Below are 17,451 nucleotides of genomic sequence, written 5' to 3' on the forward strand. Positions count from 1 at the left end.
CAGTGGGTAATCTTGGCAGGCAGGAAGGTGGAAGAGATGAAATGACTTTTAGAAAACTGTAAATTTCAGTAGCAACACAAGAAAGGGACTGGAAATGGACAGAGTCAGATGGCCCAGGTCACACCTCCCAAAAGCAAAATCCAAACATGCGTGAGCAGGTCACAATCTTGGTTTTACAAGGTATTAATTGAATGAATGACCATGTGGCACAGTGAAAACACTAATGTTGAGTACTCTGATCTATGTGTAAAGCAGAGTGATGCAAAAAGAGGTGTGCAAGTCTGTCTGCAGAGATACCAGGACAGTTCAACATTCATTAGCCTCAGTATGAGCACAGTGAGATTTGGAAGGACTTTACATAAACCAGCATGGGGTGAGCAGCTGCTCTGTACAGCAGATTACCCACTGAAATCTGTAGTGAGAATCAATTGCCCAGTGATAAACACCTACTGAGGTAATCCTTGAAGGATTGAACCACTGACCAGTACACTTGCATCTCAAAGTTTTAACAGCAAGACATTACTCTCCTTTTAAAATTTGGCTACAGAATACTCAGTTTAGCATTCTAGTACGTCTACCCTATTCCACATTCTTAACATTGAATTAACTAACAGAAGTTAAGTTCACAAATCACTTGAGTTGCATACAAACAAACTGTGAACATGCACTTAATTTAAGAAAAGCATCAATGTCAACTTCTGTCCATGGGACATCAGCTTCCCTGGACTCCCAGCTGGGCTGGAATTGCTGCCAGCATTAGCTGTTCCTCAGCTCAGCTACATTTCCTCTCCCACAGGACTCGCACACATTTCAGCGTGGGATGCTCCATGCTGGGGGACAGAGCTGTATTTCATGCAGCAACTCACTGGTAGTATGAGACATGAGCCTAATACACGTGAAGTTAAGATAAAAAGAAATGTCCAAGACTTCTCCAAGCAGAAGAAGGATGGCAAGTCGGAAAATAAGATCAAGAACCCCAAACTGAAACCAAAATCAGAAGTGAATAAAAACTGCAACCAACAGTAAATGTCTCATCCTTTAGAAAAGGACAGTCTGATAATGAACGGTCTCCATTTCAAATGGGTCCAAAACTTCATGAGGATAGGTTTGACTAAAAGAAGAGAGGTTATTTTCTATAATATTTCCTCAAAGGACCTGAAATCCAGAAAATTATGTGACCAGCCTACTTACAAGTCCAAATGAGAAGAACAGTGAAGACAAATCAGTGGACAGCAGATATCGGAAAAAAAAGTAGTTTAAAGTAACTTTAAACAGCTGCTTTCATGATGCTATTTACTCACAGAAGAATTTAGATGGAATTCCCTTCCCCAGGCTCTCCATCCTACCAGCCAAGCCCGACTTTCCAGCGGGGTCTTTCTAGCTTTTTTCCTACCTTGACAAACTGAATGTCTGTGAGGGCTTTCACTGAGTAGTCTGGAACATACACTTGGAGGAAGGACGTGTTCAGCTGGTTGTTGCTGCTCCCTAACGTCGGGGTCACGGCGTCGATGCGATCGCTCCGGTTTAAAGAGTCTGAGTGATTCAAACCACAGGGCCGAGGTGGAGACTTGTTTTCAGCTAAGAAACAGGCAAAAGCAAGAGATTTCTTAAATCAAGTAGAAAACTTTCAAAGTCACCAGTTTAAAAGGGACATAATAAATTGTGATGTAGCACAAATAAGCTGCAAATGCTTAATCCATTCATAAGTAGATATGTGGCTAAACAACCAAATTATCCTCAAAAATGGTACGTTTTCATTCCAGAGCTGGCAGCCAACATCACTGAGTATGCTCTAAACAAACCTGTATGCTGCAACAGACATGCCCTGAAAACACAGTGCCTCAGCTGATGAGCAAAAACTACCACAGAAAGGTAACTTCCCATGGCTCCCTTACAGGAGCTCTTGATAGTCAGACCATGCTTAATATATTTGTTTTCTTAATCATTGCTACCTTCATCCACAGTCAGTCCCATCTGAACCTTATCCCCTTTTATTTCAGCTGATACCTACGTATGCCTTGTTCCCTCAGCTAGAGCAGACATTTTCAGTAGGAGTAACAGAGTCCTCAGTGGACAGAGTGCAGTGCACATGACAATTACTTCAACATTTTCTCTCAGTGCTTGAAGTGGCAAAACCTCAGTGAACTCCATGCCAGCCAGCGACACAGACAAAATAGTCCACGCTACAGAGAAAAATCTGTGTCCAGGAAAGGAGAACACTACAGACATCATTTTCCACCACTGCCTTTAAGTCCCGCAGGGTTTCACTTGAAGACCTTGCAGCTGTCCCCTGTGAGTGTGACTGGACACAGTCTATGCAAAGCAAACGTGCTTTTGGGACACCACAGACATTCTGCATCCATGGCTTCCACCCACACAATGACCCAGAAGATAGGAGGGCAGAAATACATCCTAAGAGAGACTTCCTCCTCCAGAAGGGCTGCTCCCTGGGCACAGACACAGTACATACTGGTCAAAGAACTATCTTTGGGACCAGAGAATTTTTGAATCTTAATGCACTTAAAACTAATGCAGCCAGCCCAAACTCAAACTTGATGTAAACTATGCTACTCACCACATGATTCCCATTCTCAAGCTGAAAGACCATTTTCATATAATCTTAAAATATAAAGTCTCCTTGAGCAAATCAACAAAAATACCCTTAACAAGCTTTTCAAATTCTTTTTTGAAGACTTTACTACATATAATTTTATTTCTCTAAAAAAACCAAAAACCTCCCTTAAATTTTACCCTACCTCTGCCACCTAATCACTAGAAATATAATATCTCCTTGTCCAAATGACACAGCCTGTTCCACATCTCTGAATCCAGCCTTTCCTATACCTAACACTTTAGAATGCAGAATTGTCCTGATTCTTATTCCCACTCAAAATCCTTCTGATGTTGTCTTTCTTGCAATTTTAAAAAGAGGAACAAATAAAATACAGGTTCTGACAACTCGATAATTTCCCCACCATTTCTGCACCATGGAATTAGTGCAGGTCCCTATGGCAACACCAAGTGCAGGCTTAGGGGGAAGCACTCAGAGCCTTGCAAGGTTTTCCTTTGTGCCAGCTTGCCAACTTGAAAACCATAGCAGGCTGCAATAACTGCTGCCAGGAGCCAAAACTCTACCTGCACACAGGGCTTGATACTGAAATTCCCACTGGAGAACAAGGAACTGTGAAGGCTGGGTGAATTTGTCCTCTTTCCCACCTGTATACACAAAATATGGCTGTGTGTGACAAGAACAGCATCACTGCTGCTTGGGATAAAGGCTTCCAGCTGGAACAATTTTACACTAATGTGACTTGCATCTGCCTTTTCTTTCCACCAGGGGTCTTATAGTACATTACTAATAAACAAAGGATATAGAGCAACATGGCAAAGCATTATAAGAAAAAAAAAAAAGGGAGAGGTGAGACAAAAGGACAGAACAAAAAGATATGATTTCTAAAAATGTGAGGGAAACAACATGATTTCTGGATTGCATTCAGTTCAGGGAGAGAGAAGAGAAGATAATGAAGAGGAAAGTGTACAGAAAGAACAGATAACAAACACCAGGCAGATCCATGTTAGAGCTTCTCTACCCAAGTTTTCCCTCACTCCTCACCTTTCTACAGAGAGGATAAAGAGCACAAGCCACAAGATGGACATCAGTACAAGTGTATTATGAATTTGTGTTTAAATAACAGGATTATTTTCATAAGCACCCCACAAAAGGTCTGAGTTTCATCAAAACTGGTACCACATTGCCCCAATGACCAGGCTTACACTATCAGTTCCTTACAAAGGAGATTCTTCCCACTATTATTTTCCCTTGTTTATTTCTTGTAATTTTTTTCATTTAACTGGGGGAAAAGCTATGAAAGTATGCTTGGCATTTATACTGGAAACAACCTGTGCAAAGTGTATATTTATTTGTAGAATGGAAAAGGAACAATAAAAGTAAAAAAAGAAGACCTGGCAAAAGAAAAGAACCAAGTGAAGAAAGATAATCAAAGTTGCCAAGCTTAAAGGAGAGCCATCAAGTACTTCAATTAAAGCAAGACTAAATTTCTCCCACTTCTTTGGTGTTTTACAGCAGGAAACTAACAGGGCAAGGAAAAAAATCCCTTGCAAGGCAACAACCTGTAGTTTGTTCAGAATGTGCATGAAGATAATTTAGGGATCAATGATGAAATACATTTTCTAAAGTTAAACAAAGAGGGTGAAATGGAGAAAGCAGATGGTGAAAGTGTATAAAATGCATGATATGTATTAATGTTTAAGAGACGTTTCATTTAAATTTGCATATCATTATCTTGTTTGCTTTTAGTTCTGAGAAAAGATTGAGAAAAAAAAAATGGAAAAAACTTCAAAAGGAAGACATATGCTCACTGTGGCCCAAACTATTTTAGGATTCTGCTTTCCTACAGACTTTCTTGATGGGTTTCCATTTTTCCCAACAATTCCATGCATGCAGTGTCTGCTAAGCTCAGTTCTTGATGCTTCCCAATTTATAATCTCTCAACCACATCTCAGAGCTCTTTTTGGCCCAATTTGTTCCCTTCTTGGTCTCTGCTCTCCAAAGGAATTTCTGTGCCAGTCAGCTTGGTGATACAGCAAGGAAAGGTCTTAAGCACAACAGGAACCAGAAAGTCCTCCCACAATCTTCTTGTGCATTCCATTGCAAATCCATCCACTCAGCAGATCACTGTGCTGGTCCCTGGCATTAAGCTCCCTGAGAGAAAGCTCCAAGCTTTCCAGGAAGCTGTATACAAACCATAGAATGTACCCATATGAGAATATAAAATACTTTCATTGAATACGTTTTCCTTTTATGGCATTTCAGCAGCATACATTCTCCTCTGCCAAATGCACTTTCTTCAGAATTTTTTATGCCTCAGCTTGGGGGAGAATACATTCTTCTAAAAAATCTCCCCTCCTAATTTTCCACCAGTGTCCATATGAGAAAAAAGAACAAGCACACATTACTAAGCACATTTTCTTAAACATGTTTTTAGTTCTTCCCATTTTGATGACTGACCAGTTACCATAAACAAAAGTTCAGGATACCTACCTGTGAGGCACAACTCTGTGCTGGACTTCTCCCTAATGAGCAAAGGGGTCAGACAAATACAGACTGCAGCTGACTTTTTATGGCATCAGGGCAGTCACAAGAATGGTGAAAATAGAAGCATGCAGATTTACCTGGAGAACCTGCTGCTAACAACTCTGTTCTGCTGACAACAAAGGTACGAGACAGGGACAAGGGAACTAGAAGAGGGAGAGAAAAAGGATGAGATCACGACCAGAAAGGCGGCAGCTATCCACACTCGACAGGGGAAGGAGCCAGCTGACAAACTGACGAACTAAAACCACAAGTGCAAATCAACTGTGGAAAACAAAGGGTTAAAACAAAAGCAAAACCAAAAAATGCAATCAAATTTAGAAATAAACCAAAAAAGAAAGACCAAGGAATTGGAATGAAGAGGATAATTTTCACTTGCTGTTTTAAATGACTATCCAGCACCAAATAGTCCATCAAGGTACACTCATGTTTTGAAATAGTTCAAAAGGAGCAGTGGTGCCCACTCCAGCCTGCAAGGCAAGAATTAAAGTAAGCCAGAAAACATTCAGGGGTGCTCTTCCTTATGGGAGTCAAATAAGAAAAATAAAACTAAAAAATACTTCACAGTTCTTCAAGTTTCCAGTAAAATACAATGTAAGGCTGTGATTCAAGTTCATCCCTGTTGGGATGGGTATCCTACTGTTCACCATTACTGCAAATCCCTCTGCAGCTGTAGTTAAAGAAAAAAGCTTCACAATTGTCTTAGGGTTTTTGTTTGTTTGTTTATTTTCTGTGGTTTTGTTTGTGGGGTTATTTTGGGTGTGGTTTCTTTGGGTTTTGTTTGTTTGTTTGTTTTTGTTTGGTTTTAGTGTTTTACTCCACTGTTAGTGGCTTCATCTTCCAGGTGAGGAGAGCAAGCATGTGTAATTTATTTAGGACCTACAGAAGAGAAGGAGTTTCCTTTCATTCCACAATAACTTACACTTTCCCTGAGCTTTCTTGTCTACACAGAGCAACAGGAACTTATTTTTATAAGCTGATCTCAACAGAAATCTCAGGATGCCACAAGACATCACATAACAAATTCCCTGAACCTGGAGGCAAACCCAACAAAATGAGGGATTTGCTACAGGTTAAAAAAAAAAAAAAAAAAACAACCAAAGCCAACCAGCTGAAGGTAATTCCAAGATTGGCCAAGATTACTTTCAATAGTGCATATTCCTAAGTGACACATGGTGAAATAAAAGATGGATTTCAGGGCATATAAAGAGGAGACCATTTGACCTGATAGGACTTGGAATGGTTGTGGGAAGGGTTAGGAACATAAAAAAAACCAACCCAAAACCCAACAACACATGAAAACATTCAAACCGAACAACACTGGCAAAACAGAGATGCCACAGGTGATTTCCAAGTGTAAGCCTGATAGAAGTGACCATGCCTGACCACCCAGGCTCCATGCCTGGCCCATATTGCAAAAGCTGAGGGCATGATGCAGTTCTACATGTCTCATAATTCCTCATGAACATGGCTGCTATTACTGAGATAAAATCCAATCAGAGCTCTGCATGCTTTAAAATCTCTCAAATCTCAAAATGTATAAGCTACTGACTAAATTAAAGTGCACATCATTAAGGATCTTTTTACAATTTTTTTACAAGGAACTTTTAACAGCTTTTTACAAGGAACAATTAGTCTTGTCTGTAAAAGTGAGCTCACAGAGGTCCAGAGAACTGCTGCTGATTGTAGAGTCTAACAAGTTTACACTCATAACTCACAAAACCATTTCCATTCCACCACAATTTGATAGTGTACATAAACACAGGTACACACATGTAAAGGAGCACTCCTGAGTGTACAATTAAAACAAGCTGCCTCTCAAGTGGAATGTAAACCGTGCTGTGACAGGACACAATTTCAGCATGAGAAACATCTCTCCCTGGAGCTGAACAAGTGGCTTTGTGTCAGCAGAAGACCAACACCAGCTCACCCAGCAGGGCTGTACATTTCCAGCTGAGCTCAAGACCTAAGTGGTGACACTGCTGGCAATAAAATACATCACCAAATGCTGAAATGTAGCATTGGAGCCAACTCTTGGTGGATTATATGAGAATTCCCTGACCTGTGCCAGTGAGGTGGTGGCTCGTGTGGCTACCACTTGTGTGCTGGTAGGTGGCTCACACTCACCCTCAGACACCCCCTCTTCCCTCTTGCTGAATTTCTCAGGTACATTTCCACACAAGCTGACAGAAGCAGTTGCTTTTCTGGCACTGCTCCATCCTTTCTCTCCAGACAGCTTTAGGCACAAGACTGGTAAAGAGAACCATCCCCAAGCGAACCGGGCGGTTGCTCCTCACACCACTAGATGTCTCTCTGCCACTAATTGTTTATTCCTGTTCACTCCCTGTTACCCTGCCACGAGCAAAACTACAAAGCTTTCCACCAGTACCAGCCATATCCCTTGCTAAAGTCAACACTCACATCCTCCGGGAGCTGACAAACCACTGCCAACTGCTGGCTCCTGCAGTCAGTGCCAGCATCGCCACCGGCCGGTCCCCCCAGGGACACCATGGCAGGCTGTGCTGGCAAGGAGGTGCCAATCCCATCAGTCCCACAGACACAGCAGGGCAGGACCCTGCAGGAGCTCAGACTGTTCCAGAAGCAGAAGATAAAAGGACATACCTGGTGATGCTGTGAGGGCCATCACCCCATAGTAGGAAAAAGCACCAGCTTCAAACTTCATCCCCTCTTTCCCAGCCTCCACTTCCACTTTCCCCTGTTAAGGAAAAGGAGAGAGAGCTGCAATTAAAAGGACCATGGGTCTCAAGGCACAAAATCTTGAGCCTTGAAAGATAGTTTTGCCTGACATCCCTAAGTAGTGTCATGGTCCCTGCAGTTTGTAACAGTGCCTGAACAGGAACAGACCCTGAAGGGCAACAGGCATTTGTGCCCTGAGCTACCCTGGTCTTTGATGCCTTGTGGCCAGCAGAAGTCTCTGCAGAGGAGCAGGATCAGGATCACCACACAGCTTTGGTTGGTACTATTGCTCTGCTCCAAGTGTTGCCAGGCTGTTTTCCTACAATGCAAAGTGAAAAAATACTCCCCCAGTAGCACAAGCTGAAATGTAGCACAATCACCTGGGATCTTGAAGCATCTGACATTTTGGGGCACAGCTCACATCCACACAGAATTCCCTCTAAGACAAACACAGGAAGGGAGATGGGAGATAATGTGTTAGGAGGCTGGCTGCCTACACTGATGAGATTCCCACAGAAATAAAGCCCTTATTCCTGAAGGAGCAGCCTTGGGGCTACTTTGGTCTTCTTGATTCCTAGCAGTTTTACAGATTCCAGTACCCTTAAGATCCTGCTCTTTTGCAGAGTCTTGCCTACAAAAGACCCTCAGTGCTTCCCAAGCTGTACAAAACTACACTACCATGCAAGTACACCTATTTCTGATGTGGGCTCAACCAAATGTATAGCATTATGTCCTACACAGGATCCCAGAACAGAACCCACCACATCAAACATAGATTTTTCCAAAACATCCCAGTCACTCTGGCATACAAGTAGCCAAAAATAATTGTCTTTTCAGTGGGGCCTGTTTTTCATGTCCATCCATCCTTACTGAACTGAGACTCAGAGCACACCACTGCAGACAGAAGAGATCTCATCCAGCTTTCAGCCTGAACTACACGAAATTTGGAATTTCAGGCAAACAATGTAATTACCTGCAATGCTTTTTCTCTGGCTAAGTTGGGGAGACAGACTGTCCGTCCCAGGTGTACTAAGAAGACTGAACATAATCTGAACACAACTGGGTGAAAATGAGGCCAAAAAGTAGGATTTATTTCTAAGTGTTTATTTCATTAAGCCACACTTAAAATAAATAATAATGCCTTTAAATTTACAGTACTGGACAAGGACAGAGAAAGGTGATAATGAACTCAACCTTCATGAGCCCCAATACCAAGTCAGTTTATCTAACTGTCCCAGATGAGAAAAAGCACAAAATCTGCCTAGCAGGAAAAGAGTGCACTCACAAATCCACTTTCCTACTATCACAAGCAACAGCTTCATATAAATCCCTTTTAAAACAAATTTCACTCTATGAAACAGAAGTAGCTTATTTCTTCATTATAAGCCTTCCAAAAGGTACAGTTTTGTCACCCAGGCAAAGACTGGTTACACACAAGAAGAATATACATTTACTTGTTTACTGGCATACATTTACTGTGAAGGCATTCTTGGTCCCTCAGGGTGAGAGAATCAGTCCAAGTCCATTTAAATAACAAACGCAGAGTATTTATCCCCTCTTGATCCTGGCAGAATCAACCTTGTTACCATTTTTGCAGTATGTATTTACTGCAATGCTCACTTTTCCAAATGCATTATAGACCTGGCATGCTGTGTTTGCTAAATATTTATTGATTGCAAAATAATGCAGGAAGAACTGTTTGTTCTTTTGTATTCCCATGTCCTCCATTTACATCTTTGCAGCATTACATCAGGAGGTTTATATTGCCTTTGGAATATTTCAGATTGTAACAATTCATCATGTAAGAAAGAGCAGTTAAAGAGCTACCAGTGGCTCCACAAACTCTTGGAAAAGGTTTGTTTTTTTTTTTTAATATCAGAATTATGTTGAATCCACAATATAATATCCCAGTGCTCTCATAGCTGTTTATCACAGAGTGTTTAAACTTGTGCCCTCCCCTTTTCTATTTTAAGGGCCATGTTAGGATTTCAAGCCCCGTGTTAAAATTTCAGCTACAATGCCTGTGCTTTTACAACCAAAACTTATTTTCAGTTGTGCAGGACAGAGAAGAATCCTTCCAGCAAAATCTCTCTGAAAGGACTATTCCTGTTTAAATGGTGCTAGATAGAAACTAAATTTCTCTGTAAAGCTTTACCTAAGCCATTTAACCATTCCTGACTAGTTACAAAACCTGAGAGATGCCAGCACTGGAAGCAATCCCATACAGACCACACGGAAGATGGTCCTCCCACACCACCCAGGGCTCCAATCTAAAAGTCACACAAGCGCAGGGATCTCAGGGCAGGATAAAGGCATGGACAGCAGGGTTCCCAAAGTCTGCATTCTGCTGGGCTGTAGCAGGAGGTGACATCAGTTCAGTAGATGGCACAAGGCCCCCACTGAAACTTGTGCTTCTCACTACACCTCAGGTACACACTTCAAAACTGCACAGAAAAATGTAATTTCTCTAAACCATCAAACTCCCCATGCCTCCTTCTGCAAAAGGAAAGGGCACAGCAGATAAAGTACACTGACAAAATTCCTATGATGTGGCATTTTCTGCACACCTATTTTCCAAGCAATGCCAATGGGGATTCCTCTACACTGTCTATCCTTGGGATAGGGAAAACATAAGTAACTTTTGGCAGATGACTGAAAGTGGGAAGTGCTTTCTATCCTTCACAACTGGTTTAACTGAGGGTGAAAGCAGCTGAGTAAGCTCTTCAAGGTTGGCAAGGTCATAAAGGAGGCAGGAGCAGTTTCCAGGAGCCATAGTTTCCCTCCCGTGTTTGAAAGATGACAAACTTCAACAACTGGAACAAGTATAGAGGGGGATATATCAGGAAATAGAAGGTTTTGCACATATCTACACAACCACATGTCTGACCTGTAAAATAAGAACAAAGTAGTCGACCGGCTTGTTTCGCTGGTAGAGGTAGTGTTCTGGGGCTTTCTTGTTCTTCTCATCATATTTCAGCTCCTGGATGACGTTGGGATGTTTTAGCAGCCTGAGAAGGATCTTCTCTGACATCTGGGATGGACCAAATGCTTCTACTTCTATAACACAAGATACAACTCGGCATTACATCTCATATGCCTGGCAAAAAGTTAGCAATACTCGTTAATAAGCATTTGCCTATAAAAGACACACAGATGCAGAGAGGTCCATTATGGAATTGCAGGCTTCCTGTCTTTTGAGACTGTTAGATTTGTAAAGGGGGGGAAAAACACAGTAACACCCCAACTTCCATTACTGAAGCATTTTTCAAAACAACCAAAAATCATGTCTTTCATGTCTTCATCTGAAAGGGAAAAGAAAAAGACGGTCTTCCCCTCTTGAGAGTTCTGAGTCACGGAGTTGTATAAATGGAAAAGCTTTACAGGGGCACAGAGAACCTCCGAATTTGTTTTTTTTCTTCCCTAAAAGCTATTAAAGTCACTGCATTTATTGCACTTTATTAAAATTTTAAAAATTAATTAATTAATTACTGCTTGGGGCCTATAAAGTTGCTCTAGAGAGATGCTCTACACAAATAAGACACAACTGGGGCTGCCATGGTTCATATGGGAAGAGTTACTCAAAGTGAATGAAAGTACAGGTCAGTTCAAGCCATGTGGGATTAATGCCTGACACACAGAACACAATCCCTATCCACTTGATCTTCAGTGTTTCCAACAGCTGTTTGAAGCAAAAAAGCTCATCCTTGTGTGGGAGAGGTAAGCCAGGGATGATGAGAATTACACATGCAAATTGATAAGCTTTCCCAACATCTCATTTCAGAACAGGACCATTAACAACCCATCATCTGCTAAAGATACTATTCTCAATTTAGAAGAGAGAAACCAGAACTGTAGCTTTCATCTTTTTTTAGCAGTGGCTTCACCGACAGACCTGTATTTAAGCTACACAATCCTTTCATCCACAAAACAAGTAGAGAAGAAGCACTGTAAGACTATGTCTGTTGAGCAGGTGCTTATGGAACTCCACCGAGTCTTGTACACTACATGAACAACGCCTTGCTTGCTGTTAAATCCACATCTTCCTGTTGAACTGCTTCCTTTCACCAAGGACACGCTCATGTGCACATGAGCCATAGGAGTCCGAGCCTTCTAAGGAATTACTGCCCCTCAGCTGAGATGTGATAACCGATCATGTACATGTTTCTTTCAAGTCATAGAAGCAAAATAAAGCATGAAGACAGACTAGGAGCATCTAGGCAGGCAGTTACTGCATCTTAGAGGAGGGGAAGTACTAACTTCCAAGTGGAGCTGGCAAACTTCAGACAAAGCAACTTTATAATTTTCCACCCACGAATGTATGTTGAACATGGCAGCAAAAGATGACCATCTGAAAGGCCTGCATGTGGCACATCTTTATATGTCAAAGAGGGACAGCACAAGCAATAGGAAGGCATTTTTCCACAAGCTCTCCTGTTTAAAGGCCTCATCTTTGAGGTGAAAGGACCAAGTTTACGATGAAAGGCAATACCAGCCGCAAGAAACCATTCAAGGCCCTGGTCTCTCTGCCAGACTGCCCACCCAAGGGCTAAAACATCAAGGTGTTCTGGGATGGAGACAACTGTCCTCTGAAACCTCTGAAGTCATCAACGGAGGTCACACAAGCCAGACAGAAATCCATTTTAAAGAGTACAGTTCAACCACCTGTGCAGTCTGCATTAAATGTGTCAGGAGACTTTTTCACTTGGAGTCATAGTCTCATGGAACAGGTTTAGACCTTTCTGCAAAAAGTCCAGCATGTCTTTCTGGAGAAGGCGCCAGAGTGCAATTACAGCCAGCTGGCCAGTGGTATCGAGTCCTCTTTGCTTTGTTCCCTGAGCTCTTCCTAATGGGGTGTACTTGCTAGTCGTTAATCTGACGGACTCTAGACATGCAGTGCGGCACTTGGCATTCATCCTTACCTTTCAGACCAATTTAAAGTTACTGGTCCACCCCTGGTATATGTCTCAGAGGGTTCATGCCGACACTGAACACAGGAGAGGAGAGAATTTAAAAAGAAAAACACAACAGTGGCATTATTTGTCACCCCACAGTCCAGCCTCCCTTCCCGCCTGCACTGTCCCACCCACCTCACCGGCCTTTGCTGACAAACTGCCTCCGAGGCTCTGGCACGATCACAGAAAGAGATAACCAGCACTTGCCTGTTGCCAGGAACCGGTGCATTGCCAGGAGGAGCTGCGGTGATATTTTAACCTTCATCTCGCTGTCTGTCTGCTTGAAGGCAGAGAAGTCCTGCTTCCTGTCCCGATGAGCTACTTTCTTTTTCGTCTTGTTATCAGCTGGGGAAGGGAGGGTGGGAGAAGAAAGGAAGGAAGCGATTTCTGTTAGAACGGGGTCCAACATGAACTGCGCCGGCTGGAGTCAGCCAGGGTGGCCACACGGAGCACGAGGTGCAGGCAGAGCCCTCTGCAAAGCCCAGCTCACCATCACACAGCCCAAACCACAGACAATCAGGAGCTGTGTGGCCCTGGGGCCCTGTCCTGTACAGCCAGGCACCCCAGCCTCTGTCACATCTCTGTCACGCTGGTCAGGGGAAAGTCTCAGCTTGCAAACATGTGATTGCAGAGCAGCTCTGCGTGTTACACTTCTGGTGGGAGAAGTCCTGCTCAGTACTACTAAACATCAAAAGGTGTTGTTTTACAAGCATAGCTGGGATAGCTGTTTCTTACATATACATTCCTTAGAAAATTCCCAGCATGTACAGAGAGGAAATAGACAATAACTTATTTCTTTTGCTGTACCACTGGTTTCAGTGACTCTGCACAGCTGTAGCAAAATCTGCATGCCTTTAGCTGAAGTATTCCCCATGTTTGGTATATGCAGTTTCTTTTGTCCTGTCTAAACTTCAGCAAAAGCTGGCAAGGTGTACAGCCTGGAGGTGGGAATCTCTGGCCACTTTACAAGCACTGAAGCCAGAATAAAGTACAGAATGGCTTCAGAATTTCAGATATGGGTTTTTGCCTGCCAGTGATCCTGGGCTTCTGGACTCCTGTGTCTTAAAACAGGCTCTGTGGTGAGGAATCTCCATTTGTGAAAGACAACACGAAAGAGACACAAACAACCCAGGAATTACCATCCACCTCCTGAGCTGATGCCTCAAAATGTTTAGGAAACCAGGCAAGTGGACAGCTATGCTGGAGTATGGTATACATCAGTTCCAGGGAGAAGAGGTCTCTGCTCAGATGGTATGGTGCTGCTCCTCTCTGGTGACACCACGTGTAGGGTGGCAGTGGCTGTAAACAGCAGAATGCTGTCAGACAGCTCTGAGTTCTACAGGCTGCAGGAAACCCAAGTGTTGAGGCAATTCCTGTGAGCCCCTCAGAGATGAGACATGGCTCAGGTTCTTCTCACTGCCTTTCAAGGGGAAGATCCTAAGAATACTGCAGCTATTTGTCTATCAGCCCCTCAGTCAATTGGTGTAAAATTACTGGACTTCTGAGGGACTGCAGGCAGCTCTGGCACATTGATTCATGGCACAGGATTGGGCAGGCACACAAAGAGGTGTAGGTGAAGCTGACACTGTGAAACTGCACTTACTCCCAGGTGCTTGTTCAGATTTTGAGTTATACATGCAAAGATGATTAAAGTGATGCACTGGAAGCCACTGGGATCTGGAGCCTTTTACAAGTCTAAATAAATGCTACAGACGACATAAGACTCAGAGTGGCTGAGTTTGAGGCTTGGGAATGCACAATACTGGTAATTTACAGGCTTCTAGATTTTCCCAAGTCACCCAGTCTTTTAGACATGAGTACATTTAGATCCTCAGCTTCCCAGGAAGCTGCAGGACTACACTCCATTCCATTGCAGGACGATCACAGACTCAGAAGCAATACTGTGCTGACAGTAATTTACCTATTTGAGATATTTCGAGCGTATTCTGTGAGCAATGCAAATCAGAAAGTTTGAGATACTTGTTCCCAGGCACATGGAGAACAATGATGACCCATGTCCTTTTCCTTCTTTGAAAGCAGAAGCCTCTTACCATAGGAGTGCTTTACCCAAGACTTGGACTACATCAGGGACTGCAGTTTCTCTTCCAAAAGCAGGAATAGAAACCACTGAAGGGAGTGGCTACAGACTAAAAACAATCCCTGCCTTAGGAATATAGTTTGAGACAGACCTTATCTGTACTTGCAGTTAAAGGAAAGATGCATATCAAAGCAATGGAAAATTAATAGCGAAAAACGCTGCCTAGAAGCTCTCACCAGGTCCTACCTCCTGTAAGAGATAGGAAGAATAGAAACGGCTTTTTTCCAAAAAGCTCAAAGAATGCTATTTTTAAAGCACTGTATCTGAGGTGTTTTCTCACAAAGAGCTCCATCATTGCTCTCTTCAGGGAGGGAAAAAATCACAAGTACAAGTGTTAGCCATGGGACAGGGAAACATCTCTGTGTTTTTCCTTTGAAAGAGCTGTAACATTGCAGGCTTCACACTGCACTGCTGGTACCTGAAAACAAGACCAGCATCACACAATGGGAAGATGCCTTAAATCTTTCTGTCCATAATGGTCATCAAGGTAAGAGACCCAGGCTCTAACGCAAATGATGGACAATTTCAACTGCTCCTATTTTTTTCCTTGGCAGCTTATCCAAAAATCTTCCCTCAAGAAAAATGTTACATGGTTATAGCAGAGCCACATGGCTTAAGCATTATTGGCACTAGCATTATCTTGGCTTATTTTTGCAAGGGATGGTCTTAAATTGTTCTTTGCTATCCAAACAACTTTTGAGCTTCTTTAAAGACATAAGAACCGAGGATTGGACTGTGACCAATGTAATCGAATCTGAACCAGGTATTTCCTGTCTGTCCCTGCTCCAGTAAGTGAGATGGAGATGTGGGCACTGAAGTTATCTTGGCATGCTGAAGTGATCTCTGCTTACAGAGTGCTGAGATGCTGTTTGGTTCTGCAACATGAACAATGAGATGCTTAAGGTATACTCACTACAACTTCTGGTGAGAAATTAACAAATATTGCAATTGTCTTCAGTAGGTTCTGGGAATATTTAGACTTCTCCATCAAATCATAGGCAACAAGCCTGACCATGAACTCTGGGCTGAGGTAGAGAACTCCAGAGGAGGAGTGGTCAAAACGAAATTTAGGTAGTGCTATCTCTTGTAATAATCCTGAACTTCAATGCCTGATGCATAACATGATGAATTATTGCATAAATTTTCTTGAAAGAGCCTGTTTGGACTGGAGACAGCTATAGAACAGGCAGTTTAAACCTCAGATCACCCATTCAGTTGGAGAAGCAGGCAGGGTGCAAATGCACCCAGGCAATTGCTGGGGAAAGTCTTTGTTCTCCTCCTGTGCTTTTTGTCTTTAGGACAGAGAAGACATCTGCAGTGAGCTCCAGACAAGACAAACAGATGATGAAACTCATAGTCAAGCAGAAAGAGCTAAGGCCACCAGTCAAACCTGGACCAGAAAAATCAACAAGCTTTCTCCCCTGGGCCTCTGAGAAAGTTGAGAAATGCTCTCCCACCATGACTAGAGTCATGGCAGCACAGGACAGATTCCTGTAGTGTACCAACCATGAAAAAATGCTACAACTTCCCAGTACTAAGAGCCAAACACACTGGCAGCTCTTCATAACGACATGGGCTGAAATGTGTCATGTGTCATGACAGAAACATCATCTCTCCACCACTTCAGCATCCCCAATACAAAGTTTCATCCTCAGAAGTACTCAGTCTACCCAGGTCTTGATGGGTCAGATATATTTAATATTTTTTCCTGCTCCCATCTTCTCCTTGCTCCCAGCATCTCTGCAAGCCATGGCACAATAGAACCACATAAATATATACCACATATTTATTTGGCACCCTCCAGAAATTCAGCTGCAGAGTTCAGCAGTGAGAGCAGCTTTCAGCAAAAACTGTAAATATTCTATTGCTTCCACCTTAACACAGTTCAAATGTTTTTTCATGGAAACAACACAAAGGCACAGCTCCAACACCAAGGTCAGCCATTTCATCAAATTTCAAGTTTCCATCAAAGCAAAACAAAACAATTTTAAAACTTCAGAACAAAGTGTAACAATGCTGCCAGAATTTTTCAAAAGCTCTTTTTTAAAGTAAACACCTAGTACAGAGTAAATCAGTCCAAGGGTTTCAAGCTGACTTGTTCTGAGCTGAGCAAGCCAGACTGCTACAATAATGAACAGGATCAGAGGCAGGGTTACTAACAGTGACACTGTGATATCAACACCAAAAATAACCTGCTTTAACATATAATGGACAATAAAGTACCAGCAGTAAACCCATGTTCTCATCACCAAACCAACTGAAGGCTGGCTGCCCAAGTCCAAACTCTCTCACATTTCCTGGGATCCTCACAGCTTCTTGGGATTTCTGCTCTCTCCCTTACTGCTACAATATCCTTCAGTCTAAACAGTGGAATGATCTCCAGTACTTCATAAAGTACTTCTTGGTTCTTCATGGCAGCAGGAGTCACCCCCTAAAATTTACTGCATCCTCCAGGAAGCCTAGGAAGTTTTCCTCCTGTTCTGAACAAGGAATTTTCAATAGTAAAAAATTACCCCAGGAATGGGAGTTTCAAGTGAACTCAATGTTCACCAGCTCTATTTTGTTAATATAGGAAGCCTTCAGGTAGTACA

General features: G+C 42.6%; 1 protein-coding gene across 1 annotated transcript in view; it reads right to left on the reverse strand.

Annotated features, from left to right (window-relative positions):
* Nucleotides 1-17,451, reverse strand: part of CNNM2 (cyclin and CBS domain divalent metal cation transport mediator 2) — a 118,530-nt gene that overhangs the window by 8,797 nt on the left and 92,282 nt on the right. Inside the window, exons 3-7 of the mRNA XM_053948758.1 lie at nucleotides 12,970-13,107; nucleotides 10,698-10,867; nucleotides 7,736-7,829; nucleotides 5,194-5,259; nucleotides 1,394-1,578 (exon numbers count right to left, since the gene is read on the reverse strand). Coding sequence (XP_053804733.1) covers nucleotides 1,394-1,578; nucleotides 5,194-5,259; nucleotides 7,736-7,829; nucleotides 10,698-10,867; nucleotides 12,970-13,107 — 653 coding nt within the window. The remainder of the gene's footprint in view (nucleotides 1-1,393; nucleotides 1,579-5,193; nucleotides 5,260-7,735; nucleotides 7,830-10,697; nucleotides 10,868-12,969; nucleotides 13,108-17,451) is intronic.

This window comes from Vidua chalybeata, chromosome 8 (genome assembly GCF_026979565.1).
Source record: "Vidua chalybeata isolate OUT-0048 chromosome 8, bVidCha1 merged haplotype, whole genome shotgun sequence".
In the NCBI taxonomy this organism is placed as follows: domain Eukaryota; kingdom Metazoa; phylum Chordata; class Aves; order Passeriformes; family Viduidae; genus Vidua; species Vidua chalybeata.